The sequence below is a fragment of the Synchiropus splendidus genome, chromosome 6 (genome assembly GCF_027744825.2).
Source record: "Synchiropus splendidus isolate RoL2022-P1 chromosome 6, RoL_Sspl_1.0, whole genome shotgun sequence".
In the NCBI taxonomy this organism is placed as follows: domain Eukaryota; kingdom Metazoa; phylum Chordata; class Actinopteri; order Syngnathiformes; family Callionymidae; genus Synchiropus; species Synchiropus splendidus.
In genome coordinates this window covers 6,865,413-6,893,207 of record NC_071339.1, presented here as the reverse complement: position 1 = coordinate 6,893,207, position 27,795 = coordinate 6,865,413, and the positions used below count along the sequence as shown (strand labels likewise).

The 27,795-nt window shown below is 42.6% G+C and overlaps 1 protein-coding gene across 5 annotated transcripts in view; it reads right to left on the bottom strand.

The window, feature by feature from the left end:
* kif21b (kinesin family member 21B) overlaps positions 1 to 27,795 on the bottom strand; it is a 49,976-nt gene that overhangs the window by 21,000 nt on the left and 1,181 nt on the right. For all 5 annotated transcript variants that reach the window (XM_053867919.1, XM_053867922.1, XM_053867921.1 and 2 more), the window contains exons 2-17: positions 9,293 to 9,515; positions 8,291 to 8,473; positions 7,380 to 7,529; positions 6,242 to 6,376; positions 5,742 to 5,921; positions 5,560 to 5,675; positions 4,773 to 4,968; positions 4,138 to 4,327; positions 3,654 to 3,717; positions 3,176 to 3,406; positions 2,688 to 2,784; positions 2,485 to 2,614; positions 1,424 to 1,612; positions 1,154 to 1,353; positions 989 to 1,096; positions 290 to 606 (exon numbers count right to left, since the gene is read on the bottom strand). In XM_053867919.1, the coding sequence (XP_053723894.1) occupies positions 290 to 606; positions 989 to 1,096; positions 1,154 to 1,353; positions 1,424 to 1,612; positions 2,485 to 2,614; positions 2,688 to 2,784; positions 3,176 to 3,406; positions 3,654 to 3,717; positions 4,138 to 4,327; positions 4,773 to 4,968; positions 5,560 to 5,675; positions 5,742 to 5,921; positions 6,242 to 6,376; positions 7,380 to 7,529; positions 8,291 to 8,473; positions 9,293 to 9,515 (2,709 nt within the window). The remainder of the gene's footprint in view (positions 1 to 289; positions 607 to 988; positions 1,097 to 1,153; positions 1,354 to 1,423; positions 1,613 to 2,484; positions 2,615 to 2,687; positions 2,785 to 3,175; positions 3,407 to 3,653; positions 3,718 to 4,137; positions 4,328 to 4,772; positions 4,969 to 5,559; positions 5,676 to 5,741; positions 5,922 to 6,241; positions 6,377 to 7,379; positions 7,530 to 8,290; positions 8,474 to 9,292; positions 9,516 to 27,795) is intronic.

The window sequence follows — 27,795 nt, the reverse complement described above, 5'->3', positions numbered from 1 at the left end:
ACATCAGCTTCTCGGAACTGAGCGTGCTAAAATTAAACCAGTGCACTGTAAAAGTCATCTCTAATGCCTGACGGCAGCTATTGCAGCGAACGGAGGCCCAACAGTACTAGGTTTTAATATTGGTTTATCTTTGAGATAAAGATCTTGAATTTGAACTGCATTTGAGTTTCAGGATCAAAAACATTTAGGTGTAATAAACAAATAATGCATAAAAACATCCACTATTAAATAATAAATGTATATCAATGTATATCATGTTTCCAAATCCTAACATTCGTATCACTCTTACCCAATGACTCGGGTCCCATCCATGCTGCCCTCGCTCTCAGCTAGGTATCCATAGCCGCTGTTCTTGTTGTTCCACTGCCGCACTAATCCGCTCACAGTCCTTCCATTCTCCGGTTCAGAGCTGCTAGCTGTGGTGCTGGCTGACAACTCCGCCCCTGAGTCTGACACAGACGCCACTTGGTTCCAGCGGGCGACACGTCCGGCCACGCGGTCCGACATGGGTTTGGCCAGCCTGCGCAGAGCGGTCACCTCCTGGGTCTTCCGGCGCAGAACCATCTCCTGCTGGCGCTTCTGAGACTCCAGTGCGCGAATTTGGTACTGAGAGAGACAAAAATTGAATCAGCTAATGATTCATAAGGTAACAGCCATTAGCTCAACATTCATTTGTGAAAGCGTTCAAAATGAAGTTTGTGTCACCACAGATCAGTGAGACTTTTTTCCAACATCACATTCTTGCTTTGTAGTGATGGACTTGCCAGTGACAACAGATTTTGTCTGGGACCAGGCCCAACAGCCGAGTCTCCGTTGCTCATCTTGTACACAGTTTTTAATCACAAGCATCTCAACAGCAACAATATCAGCCTAAATTCACAGCTGAAAACTCAGCTGAGGAGAAACCACGTGTGAATTGCTTTAACATCAATTGATCACACTAAGAAACTACAATGCTGTCACTGTTACTCCAGAAGTCTCCACATACCTCTTGTCGTCGCTGCTCTTTCTTGAGCTGAGCGATTTCTCGGGTCCTCTTGGCTTCCACCATCCTCCTTCTCTGCTGCTCCTCCTTCATCTGCTTCATCAGAGTCACCTGGAAATATCTGTATTTAGTGACCTTGCCTCCTCACAGTCTGTCTCTCATCCTCACCTTGGCTTTTTTCATCTCGTTGACCTCCGACTGGAGCTTCTTCAGCTCCCGCTCATACCTCCCCTGGTTCTTCAGGAGCCGTGCGTGCTCCTTCTGCGCTGCTTGAAGCTTTTGCAAGTCACGATTCATTTCCTTTAGACGCTTCTCGTACTCCTGCTTGACTCTGTTCGCCTTCTCCTCTGTGTAGTTCTCCATGGACACTGCAGACATGCTGTTGTTATAACAACACATGTATTGCATCACATTTCTACTGATGGCATACAAACTCACTGAGGTTCTGCAGCACTCGGTCTCGCTCCAGCTGAGTGTCTCTGATCTTGTTCTGCAGCAGGATGAGCTTCTCCTCGTACTGGAGCTTCAGCATCAGCAGTCTTCTTTGGCTGTTCTCCAGCTCGTCTATTAACTTCTGCTTGATCTCGATTTCACAGGTGAGATCGGCCAAATCTGCCTGAAGGTTGGCTGGAATGTAAAGGGAAGAGGTCACTACTGGCTGGATACACAGCACCAGATTTCAATTACATTTTTAGGAAAGTTGACGATGGGATCAGATATAGATGCCTACATTTTGGGGATTTTCAAATCAGCACCCAGAAGGCTTTTAAAGACTCTCTAGTTACAACCAGCCGTCTCTGCCCTCAAGTGTTGTTTAAGGGGGTACATGGACACTAGTGCCACCTGCTGTCCCATTGACATTACTAATATTTTAAAATTTTTAAAAAGTCCACAGGTATCCCAACGTCTCCCTAGTAACAGTCCTGTCCTCTGAGGGTGTGTATGGGGTAGACAACTGAAGCAAAAGCATCCAGAGACCAACACCTGCACATAATCAACAACATGTGAAGGGAGCGCCAAGAGTACAGAAAGAGAGCATGCAGGCTGGAGACAGGAGAGATATTCCAGGACATATTGGACCAGCAGAAGAGTGTCTGGGATGTGTACCCGCTGAGGCAGAGAGTGGCATCGAGATGTGGCCAATCTGGAGCATCAGCAGGTGACAATTGCGTCAGCAACTCTCACTACTAGTAAAAATGTGTTTAGAATTGATCTCTAAAGGTGATGATTATGGTCTGTAAATCCACAAGCCTGAGCAAGAGTGCCCCTTGTAGTCAAAGTCACAATATTTAATCCTTGGCCATAGTTTTTTACAGAATACAAAACTGTTCTTAATGTTTAAAAGTCCATGACATTTGACTAAAAACATGTTGCATTTTCAAGGACCAAGAGAACCACTCCAAAATCTCTGACTAACGAATTTTACGAAAAACAGCACTGGTGAATTTAGTGGAGAAACAACAAAAGGATCAAACAGTTACTTGTAGAAACAAAGTAACCTTTCTCATCAGAGTCTGAGTCTGAGTCCACCAGGCTTTCATCGCTATCAAACTCCTCCTCTTCCTCTCGGCCTTCTTCCTCTTCATCCTCCTCGCAGCCGCTTTCCTCCTGCAGCGGAGACATGATGTCCTGCACGCCGAAATGAAAACAACACTTCATTAGAAACTGAATTCGCCACAGAGAAGAACACAAGTTGCATCACCTCTGCGTAGTTATCGTCCGAGTCGATCTCCCCGTTCTGTCCATTCTCGTGGTTGTGCAGCTTCACTCTTTTCTTAAAACCTTTCTCCAACTCTGGGCTGCAAGGACAAACCTTTTTTAATCGGACATTTGTGCTGAACAATCCTAATCACCTCATATTTTAAACATGTTAGAATGAAATGTTTGATTCAACTTTTGGATTTAACCGCTCTCTGAGAGCGCCAACTCCATCCTTCTCTCCTCCAATCCCATTATACTACAATGTGGTTGAATGTGTGCTTTCCTCCCATTCGCAAATGACCGGCTTTAGTGCTCAGCACTGGCAAAGTCCCAAGTCAGAAAGTGACCGGGCACAACTCCTAATGGACCTGCGATGCACTTCTTAAGCTGGACGCAGAGTCACTGATTGAATTAGTAGGGCTTAACAATGAAGAGTCGAGCAAATGTTGACAGAGAAATGGGAGGAATGTTAAACAGTGAGCTTCTTGCCTCATCCTCCGCTGCCTCCTCTCCTTCTTCTTCAGTCGCTCAATGTCTAGCTTGGCCCGACGTAAAACATCCGTCATCTCAGCCTCCATGGATAAGGATGCAGGGGAGGAGCCGGGCGGGTGACCAGGGGCGGGGCTCATACTGGACGAGGGGAACTGAGAGCGGGAGGAAAGGCGAGCAGCTTGACGCCTCAGAGATTCATTCATGGCCTCACTCTCCAGTAGCTTGGACCTTTGAAGGAGAATAACCAGGATAAAAAGGTGAAAAACAGATGCAAATGATTGCTGGACTGGAGTGGGTTGCTGGCCCCTCTCTCCAACCTCTGAACAGTGGTGTTTCCCAAGCAGCAATTCATAATAATGACGGGCAAATGTGTAAAACTGAGGGCCCACAAGAGAATGACATATATTCACTCAAAAGGAAATGGTCAATTAGAATTTAATGGTAGCTGAGAAAGCAGATCAGAATGATGTCTTACCTCAGCTCTTCAACTTCTCGGATGTAATTTTGGATCAGGCCTCCAATCTCCTCGTTGCCTTCACCTATGAATGGACAGTGTGTTAAGAAGTGTTAAGAGTAGCTACACTTTCCAGGTCATATGTTCTGTACCTTTACCAGACGTTTCCACATTAACTTCGCAAGAAATTATGATCCAATACCACAGACAATTGTGTATACCTGTGTATAGTTTCCAATGCTAACATAGAAACTTGGGTTTTGAACTTCTGAATGGGAAAGTTGAGTTAAATGACTGTAATTTAGACTGAATAGCTTCATGAGTGAGGAAGAGCAGTTGGCTACCTGGCTGTATAAAATCAGAAGACATTTGAACACCTGTGTCTGTGGCTTGTAGAGTGTAGGCGCACATGAAACTAAATAAAAATACTATAATAACTATAGTATCTCCTATAATATATAATGACTAGCATAACATAAGAATCGACTTAATCGTCTTCACGTACTAGACTTGGCCAGCAGGGTGCTGACTTCGTTGGCTAGCAGATGTGTCACTCTAGAGTTGAGGTGGTCGATGGTCTCTTGCATGGCTTTCACCCTCAGACGAAGTGTGTCGCTCTCTCTTTGCAGCATGGCATTTTCTTGGTACAGGTCGCTGTAGCCCTCTGAGCCGTCCTCACACGCCACGCGCTTACCCTGCAGCAGAGAGTTACTGACTCACTGAGAGCTGCTTCTTGAGTGTGTGTCTCCAATGAGCTATTGTGAGACACACTGCTACGCGAGTTGAGACGCACAGTCTACAAAAGATGGACATTGTTACCTCCTCCAGCACTGCATTAATTCCACATCACCTCCCTTACGATAGCATTCAGGTCATCTTGAGTCACACATTCATTGCCCTCTGGTAACCATGGTAACTCCTCAATCACATAGCATATGAAACAATGTCTGAAAGACTGGCCTCCAAGGTAAACACAGAAAAACAACTCACTAAAATATTTGTCTCGTTCCTGCCTCCACATGTAGATAATCACATTAGAAACCAACAACACGGTCCTTAAATATAGTGCTCAGCACTTTTCTTTCTACGAACCAATGTTCTATTTTCAATCATTTGAAATGATGGGTCGGGTTCACTCACAGCCTTATACTCCATCAGCTCCAGCTGAAGTCGGGCGATCTCGGCTCGCAGGGCACTGATCTGCTGACTGGTCTTGTCCTGGTTCACCACCACCTTGTTCTTGATGTTCCGGGCACGGTTGGCATACTTCAAGGTATTTAAAGTCTCCATGAAGTCCCGGTCTGAAGGACTGACGCAGGCGATCATGACTGTGCGGCTGTGTAATGGAAAGATTGTTGAACATGGGTTCAGGTTAGGCCTTAAAATCTAACATATACATGTGTTTTTTCACCAGGTTTTATGCACAGATGATGAGTTAGCCAGTCGCTCTCGTCTTCCTTCATGAGACAAACTTCTCGTGAATTAGGGCTACAATACATGTCAACTTGCCTTGCCTGAGATCAATAAATACTGAACAATATTCACGTCACTTTCACGATTCTCTTGGTCACGCAAATGTAGTATAAATGCAAAATGAGTATAGACCTGCCGCTTATGAATATGAACTCCACAGAGCGCTTCAACTTGCCATGAACTCACCAGGTCCACCGCACATGTCTAAGTGCAGAAGTGCCCTTGAGCAATTACACTGCACAACTGTGTAAGATGAGCTGTATTAGCATGCACTCCGTTCTATTCTTATTTGGTTGTGTCATTTAATTGGTTTTCCATCGGGAAAGTTTAGGAAACGTCAATTTAAAGTAAACCCATAAGATGGCTGTAAGTATTTAGTCAGTCATTTTATTTTACTATATTATATGCTTAGTTAGCTAGAGGGGAATGGTGTGTCTAGCTAAGAGCAAGGTACCTGTTTCCCCCCAGTGAGTCCTGAAGCAGCCTGGTGAGTTTTGAGTCTCGGTAGGGGACGTGTCCTCCCTTCTTGGTCTGATCCCCCAAAGCACTGATGACATTTCCGAGGGCCAGCTAAGGTGCACACACATTGATCAGTCACGAACAGACAGCTTAAAACCCAACTGAAGAGTGCCTCACAAGTCCACAGTTAATGGAGATTCCCTCCCGAGCTCGCTCTCCTGTGGCTCCGGTGCGTTTGAGTCTCTCCGAGCCAGCAAGGTCCACAAAGTGGAACTTGGCCATCAAAGCCTCGTACTCTGGCTGGGCGATCGAACTGCTGTCGACACCGTTCAACTCGCCATTCTCTCCCGATCCATTCTGCACACGCCGAAAGACAAACAAATATATTATACAGCTTTTGGAAGAGTCTCCAAGGCATCATGGCCAGTCTCTATATTGTCTTATAAAGTTCCCCGTTGACGTCATCTCCTCATGTTCCACCCAGCCTGCACTTTCTTCTTCTTATCTCCCTTGATCTCTATCCATCACTCAAGATAAATGACCCGAAATACTTTTGTTTGTTTTCACATCAGCTAATGCAGAATTATGACAAGGGCTCAATAAAGTGGTGCACCATTCTATAGTTCTAAAGATTGTGATAAAACCTCCAACTATTCCATAAACCGAGGCTTGCTCACCATCTCTGGCTGCTGGCAGACTCTCATCTGACAGAGATGGATGGTGAAGATGGCGTGTGAGCGGGAGCTCTGTGCGTTCATCTGGGTGCTGGCCGTGGTGCGAGAGAGGGCGCCCAGCTTCAAACACTGCAGAAGCTGTGGCACAAAAGAGGGAGATGGCTCATTAAAACTTTTAATTTAAAAGGAGGGACAGAGTTTCTATAATTAACCTTTGCTTTAATAAAACGGCCTTCCCTTTTGCTTACTCTCCTCACTTTTACCTCTTATCTCTCTGCAGACTCTGCAGCCTCTGTGCCTCTATCTCCTCACTCAACCTGTTCTGACATTCAGCCACTTTTGCAGGAACGCCTATCTGCCTCATTTTTCTCAGGACTTCATGATGTGTTGAAAGTTTCATGGGCAAGGAAAGTACACTCTCACTCAATGTCGAAGTCAGCTACATAGTGGGGACCAAGTCTGACGTGTCAGAGCTTCACCTGAGTAGAGCTGAGGCTGAACAACATAGTACATCAGTAGCAAACTCAAGCAAATGTGTTATTTAAATACACTGAAATAATATTCAAAATCCCTTTTAATGTATCCCTTTTAACTCTGGCAGCAGCTCATTGTTTCCAATTTCGTAAATAGTATTATTCATTCTTTATAAAGATACAAAGCAGTTGATGTGCAATAACAATGTGGACAGAACAGGTTCTGACAGTAATATTTTTGGGCTAAATTGTTAAAATAACGATTGAGTGCCTGTGTTATCACAGACCAATGCGCAGATGCAGCAAGGAGAGAAACGCCGTAGTAGCTGGATTAAATAACCAATATCCAACTACTGTCTCACAGCCCAGTACGGCCAGCAAAAGGGTTGCACGTCTCGATGAGATTTATCAAAACATTTCGACAATTTTTTTGTCATTTGATTTATTTGTTGACACTTCTAAACCAACATACTGAGTGTGTTAAGGGAGAACAACTACCTAAGCAATATCAGTGAGTTCATTAATAATTGAAATTGGTTTAAATCCATTTTTATCTTCTCCTTTCCCTTTCAATGTACCCCTGTTAACTCTGGCTTCAGCTCATTGTCACCAAAATCCTAACCACAGGTGGACACAGAGACTTGGATGATGAGGTCGGAATGGTCTACCTCGTCCTCCGAGTGGACCAGCCTGGATGTGACTCCTGTGGTGTAGATGCTGCCGCTGCCATCTTCATGGATCTTAATGTTGGACTTCCTGCTTCGGCTCTCTGGATCTCTGGCTCCATCGAACAGATCCAGGATCTCCTCATTATACAGCTGAGGAAGTCGGGGAGTGACATCACAGGTGCAGATTATAATACTTACTTATACATAAATATTTTTCATCTTAATATCATATCTGATTGCAGCAAGTGCGAGGGGTCAGATACCAACCAAGTTTAGATTATTATTAAAAAGATTAAATAAATGTCATCTGAGAACCAGATACTGTCCAACGCAGTAATACGCATCATTATCAGATATAACAGGGGTTACAACACTGCCAACTACCATGCAGGGTCAAGAGAATGACCTCTGAGAAGGGGGGTGGTCACAAATGTCAGCTGTTCCCACACACAGCTTGACACTCCCATCTGTTTTAAATCAACTCAGATAACCTTTGACCAGTGAAAACAAAAGGCAGCTTGTTAAATTAGACAGAAAATAATGACGTATCGTAGCAATAAGTGATCCTGATTAGATCATGCAGCCACGCTGAAAAAAATATTTACAAACCAGAAGCTTCTGGAGGAAATGATTACTTGTCATATTATCTTCTTGATGGACGGACAGTAGTGAGGCACAATGTCAAAGGTAATGGCCGACATTAATCAGCAAAAAGCCAAGCACACATTCCAACCATCTGTCATCAGGTTGTCACTTCCTGTTTATGGAAAAAGGTTTGTCGGGGCCCCTCACAATATTGTCCCATCTGGTTAGAGTTAATGTGAATCAACAACAGCACAGGCACACAGAGAGCCACACAAACCATCCGTAGCTCAGCAGTGTTGACATCCAGTCACAGGTGAAGCACTGACCTCCAGGAACTGAGCGCTGACTTTAAACTCCGGGGGCTGAGTGCCCGCCTCTTGGGCCTGCATCCTTCGACTCTGGATCCCTTCGAATAACTGGTGCACGGCTCTTGGGATGATTCCCTGCTCCATCGGGCTGAGACTTACATCAAAACCTGTCCCCATGGTGTACGTCTTCCCAGACCCCGTCTGTAACACATGATATGAACATTTATACTGATGAATTACTGGAGATTTCAGTTCCAGGAGGGTTTTTGGACTCGATTGATAGTATTCCGATAACTTCATTGTCAGTGTTGAGTGGCGTGAACTAGTGGTAGGATCAGGCCTACAGACTCTGTTAGTCAATGAGCCTCCTGTACCTACATTTTCCTTCATCATGGTCCAGATTGTCTTATCCGAGAGAGTTACCTGAATGCACCTTTGTTTCCTTTGTGGTACAGTCCAAGGACATGGAGGAGCTCACATTAACTTTACAAAGCAAAAAAATGCTCCACCTTTCAGCATGAAAAATCAACACCTTTTCTTTGAGTTTCGGACAAAGCACTCCCTTACGTCGTAGTCACACATCAAAGAAAACAAATTTTGTCCATATAGTCCAATATATTTCTCTATACCTTATAACAGGGTGGTGTGTTTTCCCTTACTTGCAAAAAACTTCTTTACTGTCATGTCTCCCTGCTTCAATCCCGAACGCTCAAATGGCATTTTTAGTTTTTCTATTGCACTGTCAATCTTAAAGGACATTGAAAAATCAAAAGTAAGGCGCAGACAAGCGCCAGAAGACGACCAATATCCAACTAACAACTGAGAACTTGAGCACTATGATCATTTTAGCTAGGACAAGAAATGAACGTCATGAACTAGTAATGCATGCTCATCAAAAGTCAGACATTCACAGTGTGTAAAGTGTAAAGAACCAATGACTGAGAGGAAATCTCTGCAATAGCATCCATCATATATGAGCTTATTAGGCCATTAACCACAGTATGTAACAACGCTGGTTACCTGGCCATAGGCGAACACCGTGGCGTTGTAGCCCTCGAAACATCCCTCGATGAGCTTGTGCACACAGGCCTGGTAAATACTCTGCTGCTCCGAGTCAATGTCAAACACGAAGTCGTAGGTGAAAGCCTTGTCTTTCCCCAGCAACACTTGTGGTTCTCCTGGTGTGACCAGCGTGCACACGTGGCAGCCTTCGATCTTCTCCTTGGCCATCTGAGGACGTATCCTGAAAAACAAGAGAGGGAATTTTGAATCACAGACAGGCAGCATTGTTAATCCAATGTATTTGCTATTTACTTCCTTTTATGCTTCATTCTGCCATTTCTTTCATCTTCGGCAGTAACATTTTACACCATTAAAATAAGAAGCTTTGCTCCAGCTCAAGATTAAGAGTCCAACAACCAGGAGCAAATACAAAGTGATAGGCTAACAGTAGTCCTAAGAATTATTCCAAATGAAATCTTGAGAAATTGAGAAGTGAGCAACCAGACTTTCATGAAAGTGAACCTTGTTAGGTGAACCGACCGTTAACCTGAGGCTTAGTTCGTGATCCGACCCGTGTGACTTCAAAGAGCCTCAGGTTTCCTGACGTGTGAGGGTAAGAAAACAGCAGCACACACAGTAAACTTCACTCATTAGGGTTTGAGAACAGCAGCTGAAATCACCAGCAGGCTCATTCCCACAGACGGCTTCTGTCAAGTCGGACTAATGAGGCAGAAAGACGAGGCAAGATGGAAATGGAAACTTTCTCCTGAAAAGTCTTAAAATGTTAATCCTGCCATCTAGGACTCAAACTTCTTCAATCTCTTAAGAGAAAAGTTCATCACCATTAATTGCTTTCACTCTGAATGTTGGATAAGTCTTCGGCGTTTTCCTGAAAGCTCTGACAGAATGAGTTGAGGATGTGAGTGCAGAGGCTGTTGATGGAGAATATGAATTTCCACACTGATTTGTATGTAGATTATAATGCACCTTATTCATACTGCAGAGTAGATTAGAGCTTTGCCTCGCTGTCGTTAATCTACAGCGCTCAGATGTGGTCAGAGTGGAGAGGTAATTACTTAAAGCTGCAGGAAACATGATGAGCCAGCAGCATCAGGTCCACCTCTTTACATGCTTCACCCTTCAGTTCAATCATCCAAGTACACTGAGTCAAGCCCTCAATGGTTGAGACCACAACTCCTGACAAGACGCTTACACAAAGAAGACACAAACAGCAGCCCTGGAGACAAACACTTCACTAGAAACACATTATTCATGGCACACAGAACCACACCTATCAGGAACAGAGCTTCCTTTCAAAGAAACACAGCTGACAGAAGCGTTTTCTGTCTTTCTGGCCCCCAACCACCAAAGAGGGGGGGTCTTCCAGAGAGGATTCAAATATACCAGAACCCAGACGTAGAAGGCTTGAACACAGCTGGCAAACAGATGAGGACTTTAATTGGTGTGATGAGATTGAGACACAGATCAGGAGTCACAACCACAAATTTAATAGAAGTCCCATGATCAGAACAGCTCCTTTATTAATAGTCGCAAGACACTGATGGATTCCTTCCTCCGTCATTTTAATGTTGAGGGTAGGGATGCGCCGATCAGGGTTTTTGCTGCCGATCACCGACACCGATCACATGGATTGACAATGAATTTGTCATCAAAATGTTGAGACCTTCTGTGTACATGATGTGAAACCATGAACCATTAAATCATTTTAATTAATATTCATTTTAATATACCTCTTCAAGACAGCAAAAAATAGGGGAAAAAAACTTGCAGAATGGAGCAACTATTCTGTCAAAAGGACAACTGAAAAACATTTAATTTGATGTGAGACGTCGCAGTTTGGTGAGTCTCTTGACACTTTGCTATATCCATGAAATATTTACATACTCGCTGGTTGTAGCGGGACTCCGAGACAGAGAGCACAGCATTTATGAAAGTTGCACTCTAGAGGTTTTCAAAACTTTCAGACTCAGGTGGCTGACAAGCGGCGACAGATCCAGTCGTTTCCGTCTCCGCATATACCTCAACGCCTGAAAAAGGCTGCTCATCGAGCTCAGTGAAATGAATTAGATTATTTCATGGGCAATATGCTTCTCGTTCCGAATATCACACTCGCACCGTCGGGTGTTGCTAAACGTCAGCTGTGCTAACAGGCTGCTGCTGAGGAACCAGCGTCTCACTTTCATGAGCCCAGAAAACTCACCGTGCTCCGTGCTGGAGCTTTAAATGGCGTGTTTAATGTGAAGGTGCTTCCCTGCACAATATTTTCCCGTGCATGCACTGCAGGATGCAAACTTTACATGACAGATTGAAAGAATCTTCACGGCAGCCATGCTGCTGCCGAGTGAGCAGCAAATAGGCCGGAGCATCACAACCAGCGGCTGTCACACGTGGCAATGACAGGTATTGATCGGCATTTACCGGTCACACTGAAATCAGCCGATCATGATTGGTGACCGATCGATCGGAGCATCCCTAATTGAGGGTATTTATTTCAATGTCCCAGTGAAGGAGGCTTGTTGGTTATTTCTGTGGTCACAAAATGACTGTTTCTTCAACATTACTCTAAGGTTGCTGAGCAGCCAACAAGCCTGGTATTTATAGTACAAAGGAGGTATGACAAAATAAAATATTCAGTTCAAACAAGAATGGTTTGATGTGAGGAACAGAGCTGCCCTGGTGGAGGTGCACACACCTTTTTTGTGAGTGTTCTTGTTCCTCTTGTTCTTGCTGTCTTCCTTGTTTTTGCTCATGTGTTTATTATTCTCTGTTTCTCTTGTTGTTTCTGCTGTTACTGTTCTCTGAGCTCTTGCTCATCATGTGTAGTACTATGTAATTATTGTGTCCTTAAATTGTAATGACACATTTAAACCAAGTATGTTATCTTCGAACGTTTAATCTGTGTAATAAACCAAAGCAAGACGTTCATTTTTGGCTCAAAGATATGGCGTATCCATTGTTAAAAATACGTGACATATTGTCACAATTCATCTCGTCAAAAGACTCCCACAAAACCCTTCAACACCTACTCAATATGAGCCACCTAGTCCTCAATGCACCCTTCAGTTCACACACAATCTAAACCTATAAAAGTCTATCCTCATTCCATTCACCATTGAAAATTCTTGAAAGACAGAAAGACACACAACTGACACACAAAAAGAGGAAATGAAGGATGAAGATTCGAGTCAGCTGAACCAACAAAGGAAAGGATCCATAATATTGATCCAGCAGCAACCGTTTTTCACACATGAATACATCTTTCTTCCAAAAACACGGACACACATACAAACAAACTACACACTCTCAAAAGAACATTTAGGGGCTAAAAATAGATGTCCAAAGTATCTCTATTAGCAGTCGTGACAGACGAGGGGAGAAAATGAACAGTGAAGCAGATTGTGGATTTATGATGCAGCAAATTAAACCGCCTCCTCATCTGTGCAGACTAAAAGGAAAATGCTTCAGGCTCCCTGAGGACATGGGGACGCCATTATTGTCGCTGGATAGCAGTCGTAAACATACTGGGTGTAAAACAAGCAAGAGTTTGAAGAACTGCTTTGGTTTTGGGAATCAAATGTAGCTTCAATGAAAACTATCATTGTGTAATTGACACGCTTAATGAAAATGGAAAGAAGAGCAAAGTAAAGTGATGACGGTGGAAAAGATGAGGAACAGATCGAATTAAACACTTTGTGGATTTAATGAAATGGTCTGGAGCCAGCGAAGCAGTAGGACAACACTGGGTTTCAGCTTCACCTCTAAATCCAAGGACACAGGTTCTACAGTTTCTATTTGTCAATAATAAAAACAAAAAAATAATTTGCAGAAAACTAGTTACCAGCTCAGTATGGTAAATAACAGCCAAGTGCAGATAATCAATGAAAAAGGCATTAAATATGCCCCCGCAATATTCGTCATTCAATAAATTCATCTGAAATCTGTGACACTAGGGTCAGAGAGTGAGACAAAAACAATGGAAGCATGGAGCAATGGAGCAAATGAATTGCAAAGCCCACACACCATACCATACCATGCCATAAATCAATTACTTTTTTTGTTCATGTTCATTTGTACGTGTATCAGGGATCATGTTAGCTTGAAATGAATCATTATAAAGTACTTATTAATTGTTATGTCTGACTGCATTTTACCAATGTTTGGTTACCAAAAGTTCACTCTAAACAACATCATAATTACTATTTGTTAAATGTAAATAAGCAAGAAATTAGTTTATTCATAGTTAATATGTAGTCCCCAAACTACTACTACCACATCTACCGCAGCACAATGTCATTCGTGTCACAAATTCTCACATCAGCAAAACTGCTTCTGATACATGTAACTTCTGTCGCAAAATGAGGCACAACGATACAGAAACCTGGAAAAGCTTATCAGATATTTCATCCAACAGTTTGCTGCATCACACCATATGTTTGTATTTTGCGACTTCAGCACTTGCAACTAACGGCAAGCAGTATTCCAATTATGTTGAAATCAATAGTGATACACATCTTATAATGACAGTATCGTACAAACTTGATTTAAAAATAGTGCGCCCCAGAGTGAAACAATGAGTCTCTTGTTTTGATGTACACACGTCACCACAATATATGGACTGTGCCGACACTAGCACAAGGCTTGTTATGAAAACACACAGAAAGAGCCTGGTCTTGTTTAGAGTAGCTGGCATACTACAACCGGCCCCTGTTTCCATGGCAACGAGACAAACTGCTGGCTAATCCGGCAGGAGGTTTGCATGTACTTCAGTGTTAAGTAAATGGTCTCCAAGTGTCGCATTAGTAATTTGATGTCTCTAATCTCTGACATGAGAATCAGGTGAGCTGCTGAGTAATCACAATAAACCGTATGACAATAAAATCACGACTCTTCAAACAAGAGAGGCAAGTAAATGTGCTATTAATTTACGTGAGTGTGTTTGTTCAATTCACTCAACAGGCCACAGACGGCCAAGTGGGCCATTTCCCTGATGTAAACACTTCATTTAAGACCAAGAATACACACACACACACTCTCTTAATCGTATTCGCCTGTGCTGGGAATCTTTCGTAGTCTCCTCCCTGGCACTGACCCAGCTGAGGAAGCCAACTGCTCCATCCATTTATCAGAGGACATGCTCTAACATCATCCAAATAGACTTGGTTTATGGATTTGTTGTTGCTGTTGAGGAAAATGTCATTTTGTTTGAGCAAACATCTCACTTTTTTAGTGGTGAGCAGATGAGCTGAGTTTTCTCAAGCTTATTTTCTGCCAGAAGATCAAATGTCTTCATTGACAGAGAGAGACACACTGCCTGTTAAGGGCTTAAACACAAGCACACACAGTTCATTGTACACAGTTGCAGTTGACAGAGAGGTCAGTGAGTAGTCTGTAGACAGGAAAGGGTTGTAGGGAGAAACACGCAGTAAAACACTTAAAATATGGTCGCATGTATGACTTAAGGACTAACAGAGCATGTACATGTTGTTTTTCCTAACATTTCCCAAAAGCGCAACCACATTCCACACATTTTTAGATTTCAGCAGCCACCTTACCAAAATGTGTAACTCAATTTATGTGTCAACTAGCTGATTCTTCATGTGTATTACTGTAATCAGACAGATTCAATGGCGTGTTGCCATTAGACAGTTCTGGAAGGTTGGAGACGATGCCCTAAATATATAGGTAAGAGGTGGCACACACAAACTCACACATAAACCTGCATTTTTGGTCTCTAGGTTGAAACCAGATTGTCAAGAGGAAAACCAATCAATGTCTCTTACTACCAAAATCCGGGCTGTGCGCCAACCCCCTTCAGATGTGAGCAGCTTAGTCGTGTCTCTTTAATATTTTCAACATTCAAACAACTTAAGATAGTTATCCGCCTCTAACCAGACCCAGAGTCAGCAAGTCGCATCTCAATGGTAAATTCAAAGCACAACTAACTACAGCAAAACATTCTAATACAAAATGAGTTTCAGTGGCACACGTTCTTTTAATGATCTAACTAGTGGATATTTTTATGTTTGGCATACTCTTCACATATCCATGATCATTACAGTACAGTCTCTTTTGTTTCCTTTTTTAGCCTCTGTTTGTTTCTCTTCTCCTGTCTGCGCCACACCTCAGATTACCGCCCAGTCACCGTCAGAGATTAGGATTATGACAGCTGGCACAGCAGTTAATGTCTGTGACTGTGGAGACATTTTCTCCCGGTTTTAATCCTCTGGTGTAGGAAGTGAGTTACAACAGTGTGATCAAAACTACGTTCGAACTTCTGTCAGGAACCTAAGTAAGGTGTGTCATGAATTCACGAGTTTCATCGAGTGATGCAGAATGACAGCCGACACCGGCGTGTGACAGTTCATGTGGCAGGTTCGTGATCATAGTTTTAAACGTATTTTTAATACAGGGAACCTTTGATAACAACATTGGTCGACTCTGAGTCTCTTGATCCGTGTTTATCTTACAAGATGGAGAGGTCCTCATAGGCTTCCATACGCGGTCGTCCGCCTTTGTTCATATCTGACAGGCAGCGCTAATGCTACAACCCGGCATCAGTTAGGGACCATCAACAAATTCTCAAACAGTCGTGTTTGCGAAATCTTCAATAACGCAATGCAAAAAAAAAAAAAAAAAAAAAAACATTTTAGGAGAGAAAATGTTTTTCATCACACAAGACAAAGGACTGACAGTTTGTACAAAAAAAATATTTTTTTTATAGAACAGAATATGACTAATAAGTCATTTATTCACATTATTTCTAATATTTCTTCAATAGCATCTAGAAAAAGTGTCCTGACTGGTCCATAGTTAAAGTAACTGTTTAGAGACATGATACACAGCAGACAGACGGCTCAATTTAACCACTGAATGTCTGAGTGTCTGTCAGACAGGAGTGGCTTCTACCACAGACGTGAAATATTGAATTTCTCGTCTCTGCACTTAGTTAACTATTATATTTAAACATAAACAAATAATGACGTTGGAGACAAACTCCACTAATAATTTCCATCCTAAAACAGTTTCAAGAGAGACTGTAGTGTGTCCTAACACATGGAATACAATGAAAATGTCCTTATCGCGATAACTTTTTCTGTACATATTGTCCATCCGTAGGGTGTTGGCATACTGTCCATTTTAGAGTGACCCTCAAAAGGCAGACCAGGTTGCCTCTTCAATTTAACAGTGACAGAGCTTTCAAGGTAACAAGGACTATAGAACGGTCTGCTTGAGGATATGAGAAACATTTGTGATTTGTGTTTTCAACATGTTTCAACACTCAATTTACAAACTATCTTAGTCATGACATTTTGGTCTTGCTTCCTCAGTTACTGCTGCTGTTATCAACATCTATGTATACCTGCATTTGCTTAATTAGATACCTTAGGAACCTGCTTGTAGTGAACTTATTAATGTGAATGAGGTTATGTGACCGCCCCTTCAGTCCCCGGACGGATGTGCCAACCCTTTGAAGTTTTTGTCTCTTAGTTTCACTGTGTTTTTCCCCACCCATGTTTTTGTTGAAGCCTTTTGAAAAGACATAAATAAAATGAAGACTTTGAGAACAAAAGCAGAACGTTGCACGTGTGACATGAAAACCCAGGGAACACAGGAAATTGGCCTGTTTTGGTTTTAGAGCACGGGACATATCAGTGACAGCGAAATGAAAGGAGAGAAGCCCTGAGGGGAGGAAGATGCGATGAAGAGGTGGCAAACCACTAGACTTCAGGGTGAGAACACTAAACCAAAACGAAGTTCCAGTCAGACAAATCAGCTCACCCACAATAGATGGCTTAAAAACAATGATGCAAGACACCACCCACCACAGCTGACTGCAACTGAAGGTACATACAGAGTAGAGATATGATCTCCCAATGCTGCGTTCTACTTCTAACCGTCTAACATGCAGAGAAAACCACTAAAAGAAGGTAACAAGGTGAATTCCTAACATGATATCTGATCCACCAACAGGCCCATTCCTGTTCTGATTCCTGGACTGATTCCCAAGTGAGATGCGGAGGACTTTGGCAAGTAAAATGATTTCACACTAATGTGAAACTAGTTTGTAGCCCGAGTATAGTAGAATTTAAAAAAATGTGTCAATGATATCGAAGAGCTGTTTTTTAAAGTGCCACAGAAAAATAGAAATGGGAAGCGCAGTGGAGTGCAGCAGTGAGAATGCTCTCAACTCTGCTTTAATTTATGAAACGAATGAATGCGTAAATGTGTTCTAAGCGCTTTGACAAAACTCCTCATTTTAAATTAGGAAGCCTCAGCAAGCCTTCCTGTCCTGCAGCCCATTTAATCAGCTCTCCTATCGATTCACTGGACGAGCCATCAGTCCCGATCCTGCGTATAAAAACATCCACTGCCAGGCTCAATCAGACAAAGACACCTTTCCCTCTGCTGTCAGCGCGCCTTCTCTCACAGTAACATGCAGTTGACAGCAACATGTAGACACGGGGGGGAGAGGCTGCTGGGGACAGGACCTGTTTTTGGAAAGAGTCCACTCTCCACACCAAGATCAAAGATACTGAGACCAAAGTCTCAGTATGGCCACACAAGGAGAACATAGGCTCATTCACTGTCCGAAAGGTTAAGAACTCTAGGTCATGACATTTAAAAGGAGCTGACGTTTAAAATACATACTAATTCAAGAGCAGACCCAGTAGAGACAGGGGATAAAATATGGTGAAATGATGAAATTGAAAATAATGCAATAACTTGATCGCCAAGCAGCAAATTCAAACCACGTGATATGATGTGTAGCCCAAACTTACTTCTAAATTAAAGCATCAAAAACTAGATGACCCACCAGGATTAGTGTTCAAGCTTAATCTTTCATCTAGATTGTTTTGCTGAATGTAGATGTCAATAATTAATTGAATGAGGGCACTTCAAGAAGAAAGCCAGTGTGTTCTGACTCATTCGAAGTGAAGGGTGCTGCGTATGTATTTTGACTCAAACATCCTTTCAGAATTTTAAAGCAGACTGATATCACATTTTGATATTAGTCAGCCTGTTCAAATTATGTTTGAAGTTTGGGCTCTTTGTGTCATTGACATTGACGGTATGTGTCACAAAACATCAAGATGACATGTGCCTCTCAAGCCAACAGGCAGCGAATGTTCTCCTTCTACCTGGGATTTCATCCAAGTGTAGCGGGTCTATTCTCCTACTGGTAGCTGCACCGCAAACAACAATTTGAAAACCATACTATGAATTAGACTTGGTCTCCAACCACAATAGTGTAAAGTCATCCCCTCAGTTGGCTCGGGTCACTCTCATTGAGAGGCAGAATTGTGCATCTATAATAGTACACAAAAGAATTTCACCTGTGCTGCATCTGTGAACAGCCCTACTGGGAGGATCATGTCGTCACAACACATAGTAGCAACTGACATCACTGCATTACAAAGTCTTCAGCAAAAGACACATCTAGGCCTAAAGACAATGATTTAAGAAAAACATTTCAGCACCCCATGGGATAGCACATTTGGATTTAAGAAGTTAATTTGCTCCTTGCAAGACAATCTGCCGACCCAGTATTTACTGCAAGTCTCCTCGCTTGAATGGAATCATAAGTAAGAGCTCATTTATTGGCTACCCAACCAGTTGAGATAAGAGGATTATTCCATCATCTTCCTACACATTCTTCATTCTCCTAACCCCCACTTGAATCCATACCGTGCCTCTAAAACAGCCCGCTTGGCTCCCTGTCCTGTAGCTCCAGGCGGAACACGCAAGTTATAGCACAGCTCGGCGAACGCATGATCATTGGTTTGACTGGTCATAGTGGTCCGAAGTGTCCTTCACTGGAGCATCAATGAGCGAACTGGTTCATCGATGTTAACATGAACCCTTTCTTAACTGAAGCAGACTTCCAGGGCATCCTGCTCTTCCAGTGTCTGGAAACCAGGAGGTCAACTTTTCAAGAACAATCAGCTGACAGAGACAAAACGTGCTCTATATTTCTCCGAACTGAACCAGGTTCAGTCGCAAGAAAGGAAGGAGAGAGGTCATGTGAGTTGTACAGTTAAACAGCAATAAAACTGGATATTTGTATAAATATCAATATGAGGTCTCAAACTAATACACAATCAAGGATTAGAAACCAATCAATTAACGTCTCTCACTTACAGGGACACATCAGTCCGCATCATCTGAGCTGATTCTGGGTCACACCCCCACCCCCACAACCCTTGTCTGCTCAGTCTGCTGTCCTGGTAGGGGGAGGTGGAGACACAATACAGAGCCAAATTAGCTTCCTTCCCTACATTTTAATGACAGACAGCACTGACAAGGTCGAAGATGAACTGAAGTCTGGAGATTCTGCGCAGCTCTCTCCAAAGAAGAAAATATGTTGCGCATTAAAAGTATTTATCCACTTTAGACGATAAAGTTGTGGACTAAAATCACATATATTCAGGAATATCCAGCATAGCGACTCTGAATTCTTATTAGGTGATAATTGTCTGTGCAGAAACAGCACCCCTGCAGCGCTAGTTAGCTTCACCACTAGACCCCCCACCATTCTGCCAGACAACACAGTGAGTGCCAAAAGCTGTTTATGTGCACTTAAACGAAGGCTTCAGGTGTGAAGACTGTGAAGGACTGAAACTATTAAAGATGTTTCTTGCTGACAAGATGATGTCAGTCACAAAGGAGTTTAATAAACAAGGGTTTTAAAAGAGGCAAGATGGTACCTAACAATCTCATAACATTAAGATACAGACTATTATAACACAGTACTTGTAATAACAATAGAAATTCTGCCATTAGTACAATCACAAGGAAGTGCTGCAGGGATCCTGCATAAAAATGACAGTCACTGATACCAACAGTCAGCAGTCCTGACTCCACCACCAAACACGGCCAAAACAGAATCCAACCAAGCACCACATTTCAGTGCAACTACTGAGTTTCCTGGCCTGTTTGGCCATGCTTTCTTCTTGCACCAGTAAGTCGGCAAGTTATACATTAGAATCAGAATCAGCTTTAATGTCAGTGAGGATCCCAGTTAAATGTGTTGTGGTGTGTTAGAGGTCATTGTTGTTAGGTGAATAGACTAGTCTGAGTTGTGCTGAGTTTACGGTTAAAGCACTACAGGAAGTGTGCTGGGGATGACACAAACAGGAAGCAAGCGCACAGGCTCAGAGTATAGCTTTTCTTTGTCCACTGATTCACACATTTTTGAAAATTAATGAGGTCAGTAATTCATATTTGTGAGTCATGTAAACACAAAACAATTCGAGATGAGCGTTGCGTACTGTCTCAGCCAAAACCCAGAATAAAGACCAGTGAATGAAGAAAAACTATTACTCTATCCGGGCAGTTGGTGAAGTAGTGCTGACATCGGCAGTTTTAGCACAGTGTCCCCTGCTGTCACGCTTATTTCAGCACAACAACACAACACAAACTCAGGCAAAAACTCCAGTAGTAATTAAGCTACTTAGCCTTGCATGTGATTAGGGGCCAGCTGGCCACACACACTCACACATGCACATGTATGTGCACTTAACAACACAAAGATGCACAATTCAAACAAGCGTGAGTAAATAGAATAAAATAAAAAACAAGAAACATTAATGATTACAGTAAGGCACCAAAGAGGGGAGAGCTTTGGTTCAAATATAATTTCAATATTAACAACATATATATGATTCTTATGGATGTCCCTTATCTTTACTGAGAAAAAGGAAAACACACGCAGCTGCACCCAAATTATTCTCAGACAATGCTCGTGCTCACACGAACCCGCTCATGCACAAACAATCGTGTTTGGCTAAGAGGTCAAATTTGCATGTTACAGTTGCCCTTTTGACAACAGACACTTACCCCTTTTCCCAAATTACCCCCGAAGCTTCTCTTCGCTACAGACCCCCCGTCCCCTCAGTCTTTGTTTCACTCGCACGTGAAGCATGGCGGTTATAAAGAACTGAACTAAAGAGGATGACACTCGGGCCTGACACACTTCACTACATATTCAGCCCACTTCATCAGGGTGTGTGTTGGTGTGTTCATGAGCCACACAAAGACCAGCAGTGACATCCCACTCATTCACACACCCTTTTCTGCATTCACTCACCCACGAGGTGCCCAGCATTGGCAGCCTTTAACATGACAAGAAGATTGTCCAAGAGTAAATTTAAAGGTTTTAAAGTCTCTACAACGTACAGCAAAAGTGAAAAGTGTTTCAGAATGAGAGCTAAAGATGATAATTGAGGCTGTCTAGGGGTGCAGCTGACGTATGATGAGACTTCAGTGATGCAAATGTCCACACTGAAGAGTCATTCATTCATTCACTCAGTAGTCAAATGAATGCATTCAGATGCGGTATGAGCACCCACAATAGGAGTCCTGGTGGCCTCATGAAAGAGCCAGCACACGCGCATATTTGACTTTTTTGAGCCGTAATGAGGCACAGATGTGACGTTGTCAACCATCTTCAGTGGCATGGGACTGACTGGTGCATCACTGACCCCCTTTACACCTGATCAATTCGGTGAGGGCTGCGCACTTGTCTTACTAGTCAATGAAGCCCCCCTCACAGTTTTCTGGTTCACAGCTACAAGAACTTACATTTTTTACATCACGGCTTTCCACTCTTTCCAATCTGTTTAATAGAGCAACGGGGGAAAGACGAGTTTGCATATTGAAAATAAATCAGCAACTCATTAAGACTTAACCTGAAGCTGCCTGCATAACTGATCCACATAGTACTCCGATTCTGCTCAACCACATGACACATCAGAGTGTCAGTGTGAAAGGTCAAATCCACCGTTCCAGGACAGCAGTTACAGCAGGGCTGCCCACACCGGTCTGCCCTGCGCTTCACTCTTCCCTAAGCATACTTCTTCTTTTAATCATGCAGTAAAACTAGCCATACACTTCAGGGAAATGCATATAAACATCCAAATTACAGTTCCATTTGTTTTATTATTATGATTATTTGGAGCGTTTGTATCCAGCCTGAAGCTCACACTTCTCTGGGAGAATGCCTCTCTACTGTGTGAAATACCCTACGCCGTGTGAAAAGTCTATTGACTGCAGCACATGATGGAAGCTGCAGTTTCAGTAATAAAATGAGACACGGTAATTCAACTCATTCACTGACTCCTTCAATGCAGGCTTTTAATTAGAATAAAGTTGTGAGGAATCAATATGAAAGCCTATAGTCATAGTTACCGTATGTCAATACTCTAGCTGACAACTGTTATCACAACTGTCATTTTCAGTTTGGCAACAACCAGCAGACAAGAGAGCGAGCATGAAGTGAGAAAAGCTAAAAGCAGCAGCAGCTCAGCACAACAGCACAGTCTGAGATGCCGTATTAGCAGCTGAAAGATTTGGTCCTCCATCCTAGCCAACAGATAAAAAGAAAACACAACAAACCACTGAAGCTGCATTAGTATTGAGTCTCAAAAATAAATTTGTTGTGGTCGCCCAAGCTCTTCTAAAGAAGACGGATTTTATTTCTTTATTGCACAGCTTCAACTGAATGCTCCCCCATTCAACTCGACTTTATATTGCTTGAAGTATATTGTACACTTCTAGTCAAGACATTCGTTGGTCCCCTGTCAATAAAGTCATCAGCAGTGAACAGGAAGTGAGCATACTCCAACAGCTGCTTAACAGGAAGTCATTCTGCAAGTGCAGCACGGAGTGCAAAAGCATAAAGTGGATTCAAGTCATTGATCTGTGTCCAAAATAGTCCCGCTGTGAAAGGCAGAATTGAAGATGGGCTATTAGATTGATTGTGGTGATTACTCAAAGATACAGCACTAATTGACTAACTGTCCTGAAAAAAGCAGTGATTAGCAAATGTATTCTAAACCTTACTAACCCCTTGTCCTCATCACCTTGTCTGACTCCTCCACAAGATGCTAACACCTCCACTGAGACCTCGGGGATTATGCAACTTCTGCTTTAGCAGAAAAGAAATACAGCGAGTCACTCCAGTTTAAGCATCCGAGCAGGCTTAGCCTCACAACTGCCGTTCACAAAAGTATTGGCTGAATAATTCAAGAGAAGAACTTTGACCGTAATCGACTCTAAGCTGATGTACAGGGTTCAACACAAAGCATTAACTTTGGGAGTTGTCAGAAGAGGAAGTGATTCACGGACGAGCGAGGGGTGCGTGCCGCCTCATGTTTCCTGCACTCTCATTTGAAGCCAAATTGCTGAATCAAAAGATTTTTCAGCGGGTTTCTACAGAGGCAAGTGGCTGAAATGTCGAATCCAAGTGTAAGATTTCTCTTTGGGGGACAGCGATGTCCTGTGACCTGCGCATACAGTGAGCAAATAAACCAGGCCGACTCATAAAAAAGACAACTTCCCAGCAAAGTCGCAAAGCAGTTGTTTTAAAAGGCAGCCCCCCAGAGAGGACTAGAGTTAGCCAGACAGAATGTGCGGCAACATATTAACGCTCACAGGAAACAGGCGAGACTGGTAGCCAACACAGGACATACAACAAAACACCACTTTTTATACACACCCAAATAAAGCCTTTGTGTGTCAGCTGAGAGGGCTCTCTGACGTGACCTGCTCTCTTGTGTTGTCCTTTGTATTGTGCAGTCTATGTCCGGAGTCATTTATAGAGTTTTGCCCATTGGTCTTAGCAAAACAACTCAAGCACCATCCGTTTAAATGGGGCACACTTGTAGACGGCAGTTGTCACATTGCTTGGTTTCAGTCTTGGGTTTGACATGGATATGATTTGTGTTCCACTAATATCCTGTCAGGCGAAAGTGAAAGTCTGAACACGATTATCTTTCATTAGAACACCACACACGATGATTCTGTTTACAGACGGGCCATCAATAACAGACCTTCTGAAATCATGGTGCAGGACATACGGTATATAGAGATGACAGGGCTGGATGTGAGGCATAGGAACATGTAGTTCTCTTCTAATAACAAACACTTGGCCACTCAAATATCATGACAATGACTCAAGATAATGTAACAAACATGTCCCTCAGTAATCAGACATGTGGCACCAACAAATGTTATTTAATCTAATCCAATTTAAATAGGGATCCAAAACATTTTCACACCACATTTAGACCTCTACAAGCAGCTGATGAGTTAGGATTGTTGCAGATACAGCTCCAGTTGTAATAGAATAGTGCTAAATTTAGAAATACTGCCATGGTTTTCACTCATATATGTACAAGTGGTCCCATGCTTTCAATTATTGTTGTGTTGGAAGTACATCAACACTGATGACCACTATTGTAGGGGGCCACATAAAGGCATGTTTTAAAAAGTTAATACAGTTTCAAAGGCTAAATACTCTCTTGGAATGTCATAAACTCATAAGTTCATGGATGACACTGACAGCATACCAGATCCCATGACTGTGCCAGAATAGCCATTTCTCATTATAATAAAAAAGGAAATGTCTGGAGGAATTCTTTTTCGTTTTGCAACCTTGCGATAAGTGACAACAAACCCATAAGCTAAGATATTTAGCATCAACACAGCATGATAAGCTGAAGCTTTAAGGCAACAAAGAAGACTGTTTACTGAGTCCAGCATTTATTCCACATTCCTCCTCTAAAGTCCCAGTCTTCAACCACAAATGCGTGAAGAACCTAAGTCTGGTGTTACCTTCAGCCTTGCCGGTGGAATTGCTTAAATTAGCCACAAACAGATAAGAGCCTATTAAAGTGAGAAGATCTAGCAGCAGTCACTGGTTCAAAGACTCAAAACAGATTTGTTTCTGTGTCTATTTATAGTCATGCTGACTTTGCACTTCAGCTGAGTTGCTTTCTGAAGGTCCAGCTCAATAAGCAAACAGGAATTAAAAACCAATCATAAGTGGAATGCGACGGTCCACCCAGTAGCTGTACGTATTCAGAGGAAAGCTTGTCCCTGAATACTTGGTGGTGCTGAAGCTCCTCAAAACAAAGAGCACAAACTCTGCAGGCTGTAAGTAAATACACATAGAGTGTTTGCACCAGTGTGTCTGTCCATCTCATGCAGGATTGTGGGTCATGTCACTGTATTGTTTGGGGAAGGCGGCGAGGACATGGAGGAAATGGGAACTGGCGACTGTGCATGTGTTTGGCCCTCACGATCGCTCTTCATCTACACACAAACAGTCTCCATCGTTGGCCTGGGGGCATCACAACATGGGAGCGATTACACACCAACCGGCAAACTTTCCCAGGTTTCAAGAGTCTCACTGAGGTCACCGAGTAAACCGTTGCAGCAGCAGGAAGTTATAACTTCTGTCATGTTTATTGGTGAGCTTCTCATTTCCTGTTGGGTTGGCTACCACAAATGTCATGACAATACACACAAAAGCAAAGCGTGGTTGAAACATATTTTAAAATAGCTCCTTCACACACACATTCACAAGTACTCAATTGTTATGATGGATTTTGATATTTAATACCAAAGCCCCAGTAACATCATCTGTATTTTTCATACCAGTCTGAAGTACTTTTGTCCAGCCTTGATTTACAATCAATTAATTTTGAACAGTTCTATAATGAAAATTAGGCAGAAAAGTGGTCACTTTTTATGATGTCCCAACTTTTGACAATAAACTGTAATTATATTTTTTTCTTTACAATTACTTTACTTTACAATGTGTCCATTTACAAGGTGTGGATTGGCGCTCCTCATCTATGCTTAAATTGGATGCCAAAATACATTCACCTCCAATGTTCGCATGAAGCGCAGCCCTCTGTTAAGTATTGTTTGAAAACAGTCACACAGCAGATAACGAAAGCTCAGTTTTCAATACTTATGTATTACTGTTATAATATAATAATATTAGGGCTGAAAGACAAATCGTTCTTGTACCTATATCAAGATATGAGCTGTCAAGAATGTATAGTTGTCTTTTGCCCACTGACCGCTGGGATGGTTCTAGCAAACCCGGCAACCCTGAACAGGACTAAGAGGAGGTTAACTGACAATGTATATCTGTATGTAAGTTGTGGGTACTGCAAAATCAAATATATCAATTCCCCCCTCTTGGGCAGCAGGTGAGGCTGAGGCACGAGCTAACATCACTTTTGTGCTTGCCGCCACAAGCCAAACAGGTATAAGTGTCTTGCTCAAGGGCATTACATCAGGTGTTGGAACTGGTCACCCCTCAGTCACAGGCCGACCAGTCTACCACCTGAGCTATATGGAGATATCTGTCATGAATATAGACATGTGGAATTCTGTCCATATCACTGAGCCCTAATTATCATCATTCAATACTGCTACTTTTTGCATTCAACACAACAGATGTCACCATCAGTCAGCACACTCAAATCAATAACTTGAGCTGAGCAGCATCCACCAGCTGCTCGTGTGGCTCCTCTTTTCACTCTACTCCTTTCTGTCAACAGCACCTACCCGACTTCCTGTAACTGTTGCAGTGAACAAGCACAAAAGAGACTCAGTCAACAGCTCACTGACAAGAGAGTCCAGAACCTCCCCTCAGGGAACACAGCCATCGCTTAAAAGGGTCATCTTAAAAAGCTACTGTGCCCAAACCCTCCCTCTCCCTCCCCATCAGCAACCCCCACACTGGTCATCCAGGCTACAACCATACAGTTGAAACTATTGCGCTTCATTTGGGATTTATTTTACTGTATTTCAAGCAGTAGGTGATAGATGCATGCAATTAGCTTCTTACAGGTCGTGATCCCAGGAAGCGATTTACTGAGCAGGCTTCAGCACAAGTACTCTCAGCAACACAACTGTGCAATTAACCTTTACTAAAAAACCATTAACACTTTTCTTGAGGGACTGACAATGATGATGAAGCTAAATCACCTGTCACTGCTCAGACCTCTGCAGTAACATGGTACGTCTCCACTAACATCAGAAGGACAAGATGGTGTTTAAAAAAACAAACAAAAAAAATAAAGTAGCAATTGTTTTAAGATCATGGGTGTTACATTCCAAAACCTCCAGCATTAGTGGGAAAATCCCCTGAGTGGAAACTATATATATTTATTGTCACATATTTTAAGTATTTTCAAAACTCACCCCACGTCCGTATAAACCTTTCCCTCGCTTGACTTCCCTTAAACATATCAAGGAGTTTTTGGTCCAAAATGTCCTGTACTTCAGGATCAGCACCAGAATCGAATGAATGTTTCTGCTGTCAGTAAACAAATTCACAATTTTTGCACCATATCACACAACCGAATACAGAGATAGACAAGTGATTTATGCTACGTTGCTAAGCCAATCCGTGCTTGCGACACTGAACAGCGCACTCGGAATGTCACCTCTAATCCATCAGCTAGTAGCGTATGAAATAAATGAAATAAAACACCTTTAGGGTGCAGAACCCCACTGTAAAATGAAACATTAGCAATATAATTTCACCTATACTGAAAGGAAAATCTGGGGTGAACCAAGTCCACAAAAGTAATTCATGATATATACTTATTAGAAATCTTCCTGAGAAGAAAATTAATTGCTGCCTCGTGCTCAGATCATATACTGTAGCTTGGGGGCTTTCTGGAAAATCACTGAAG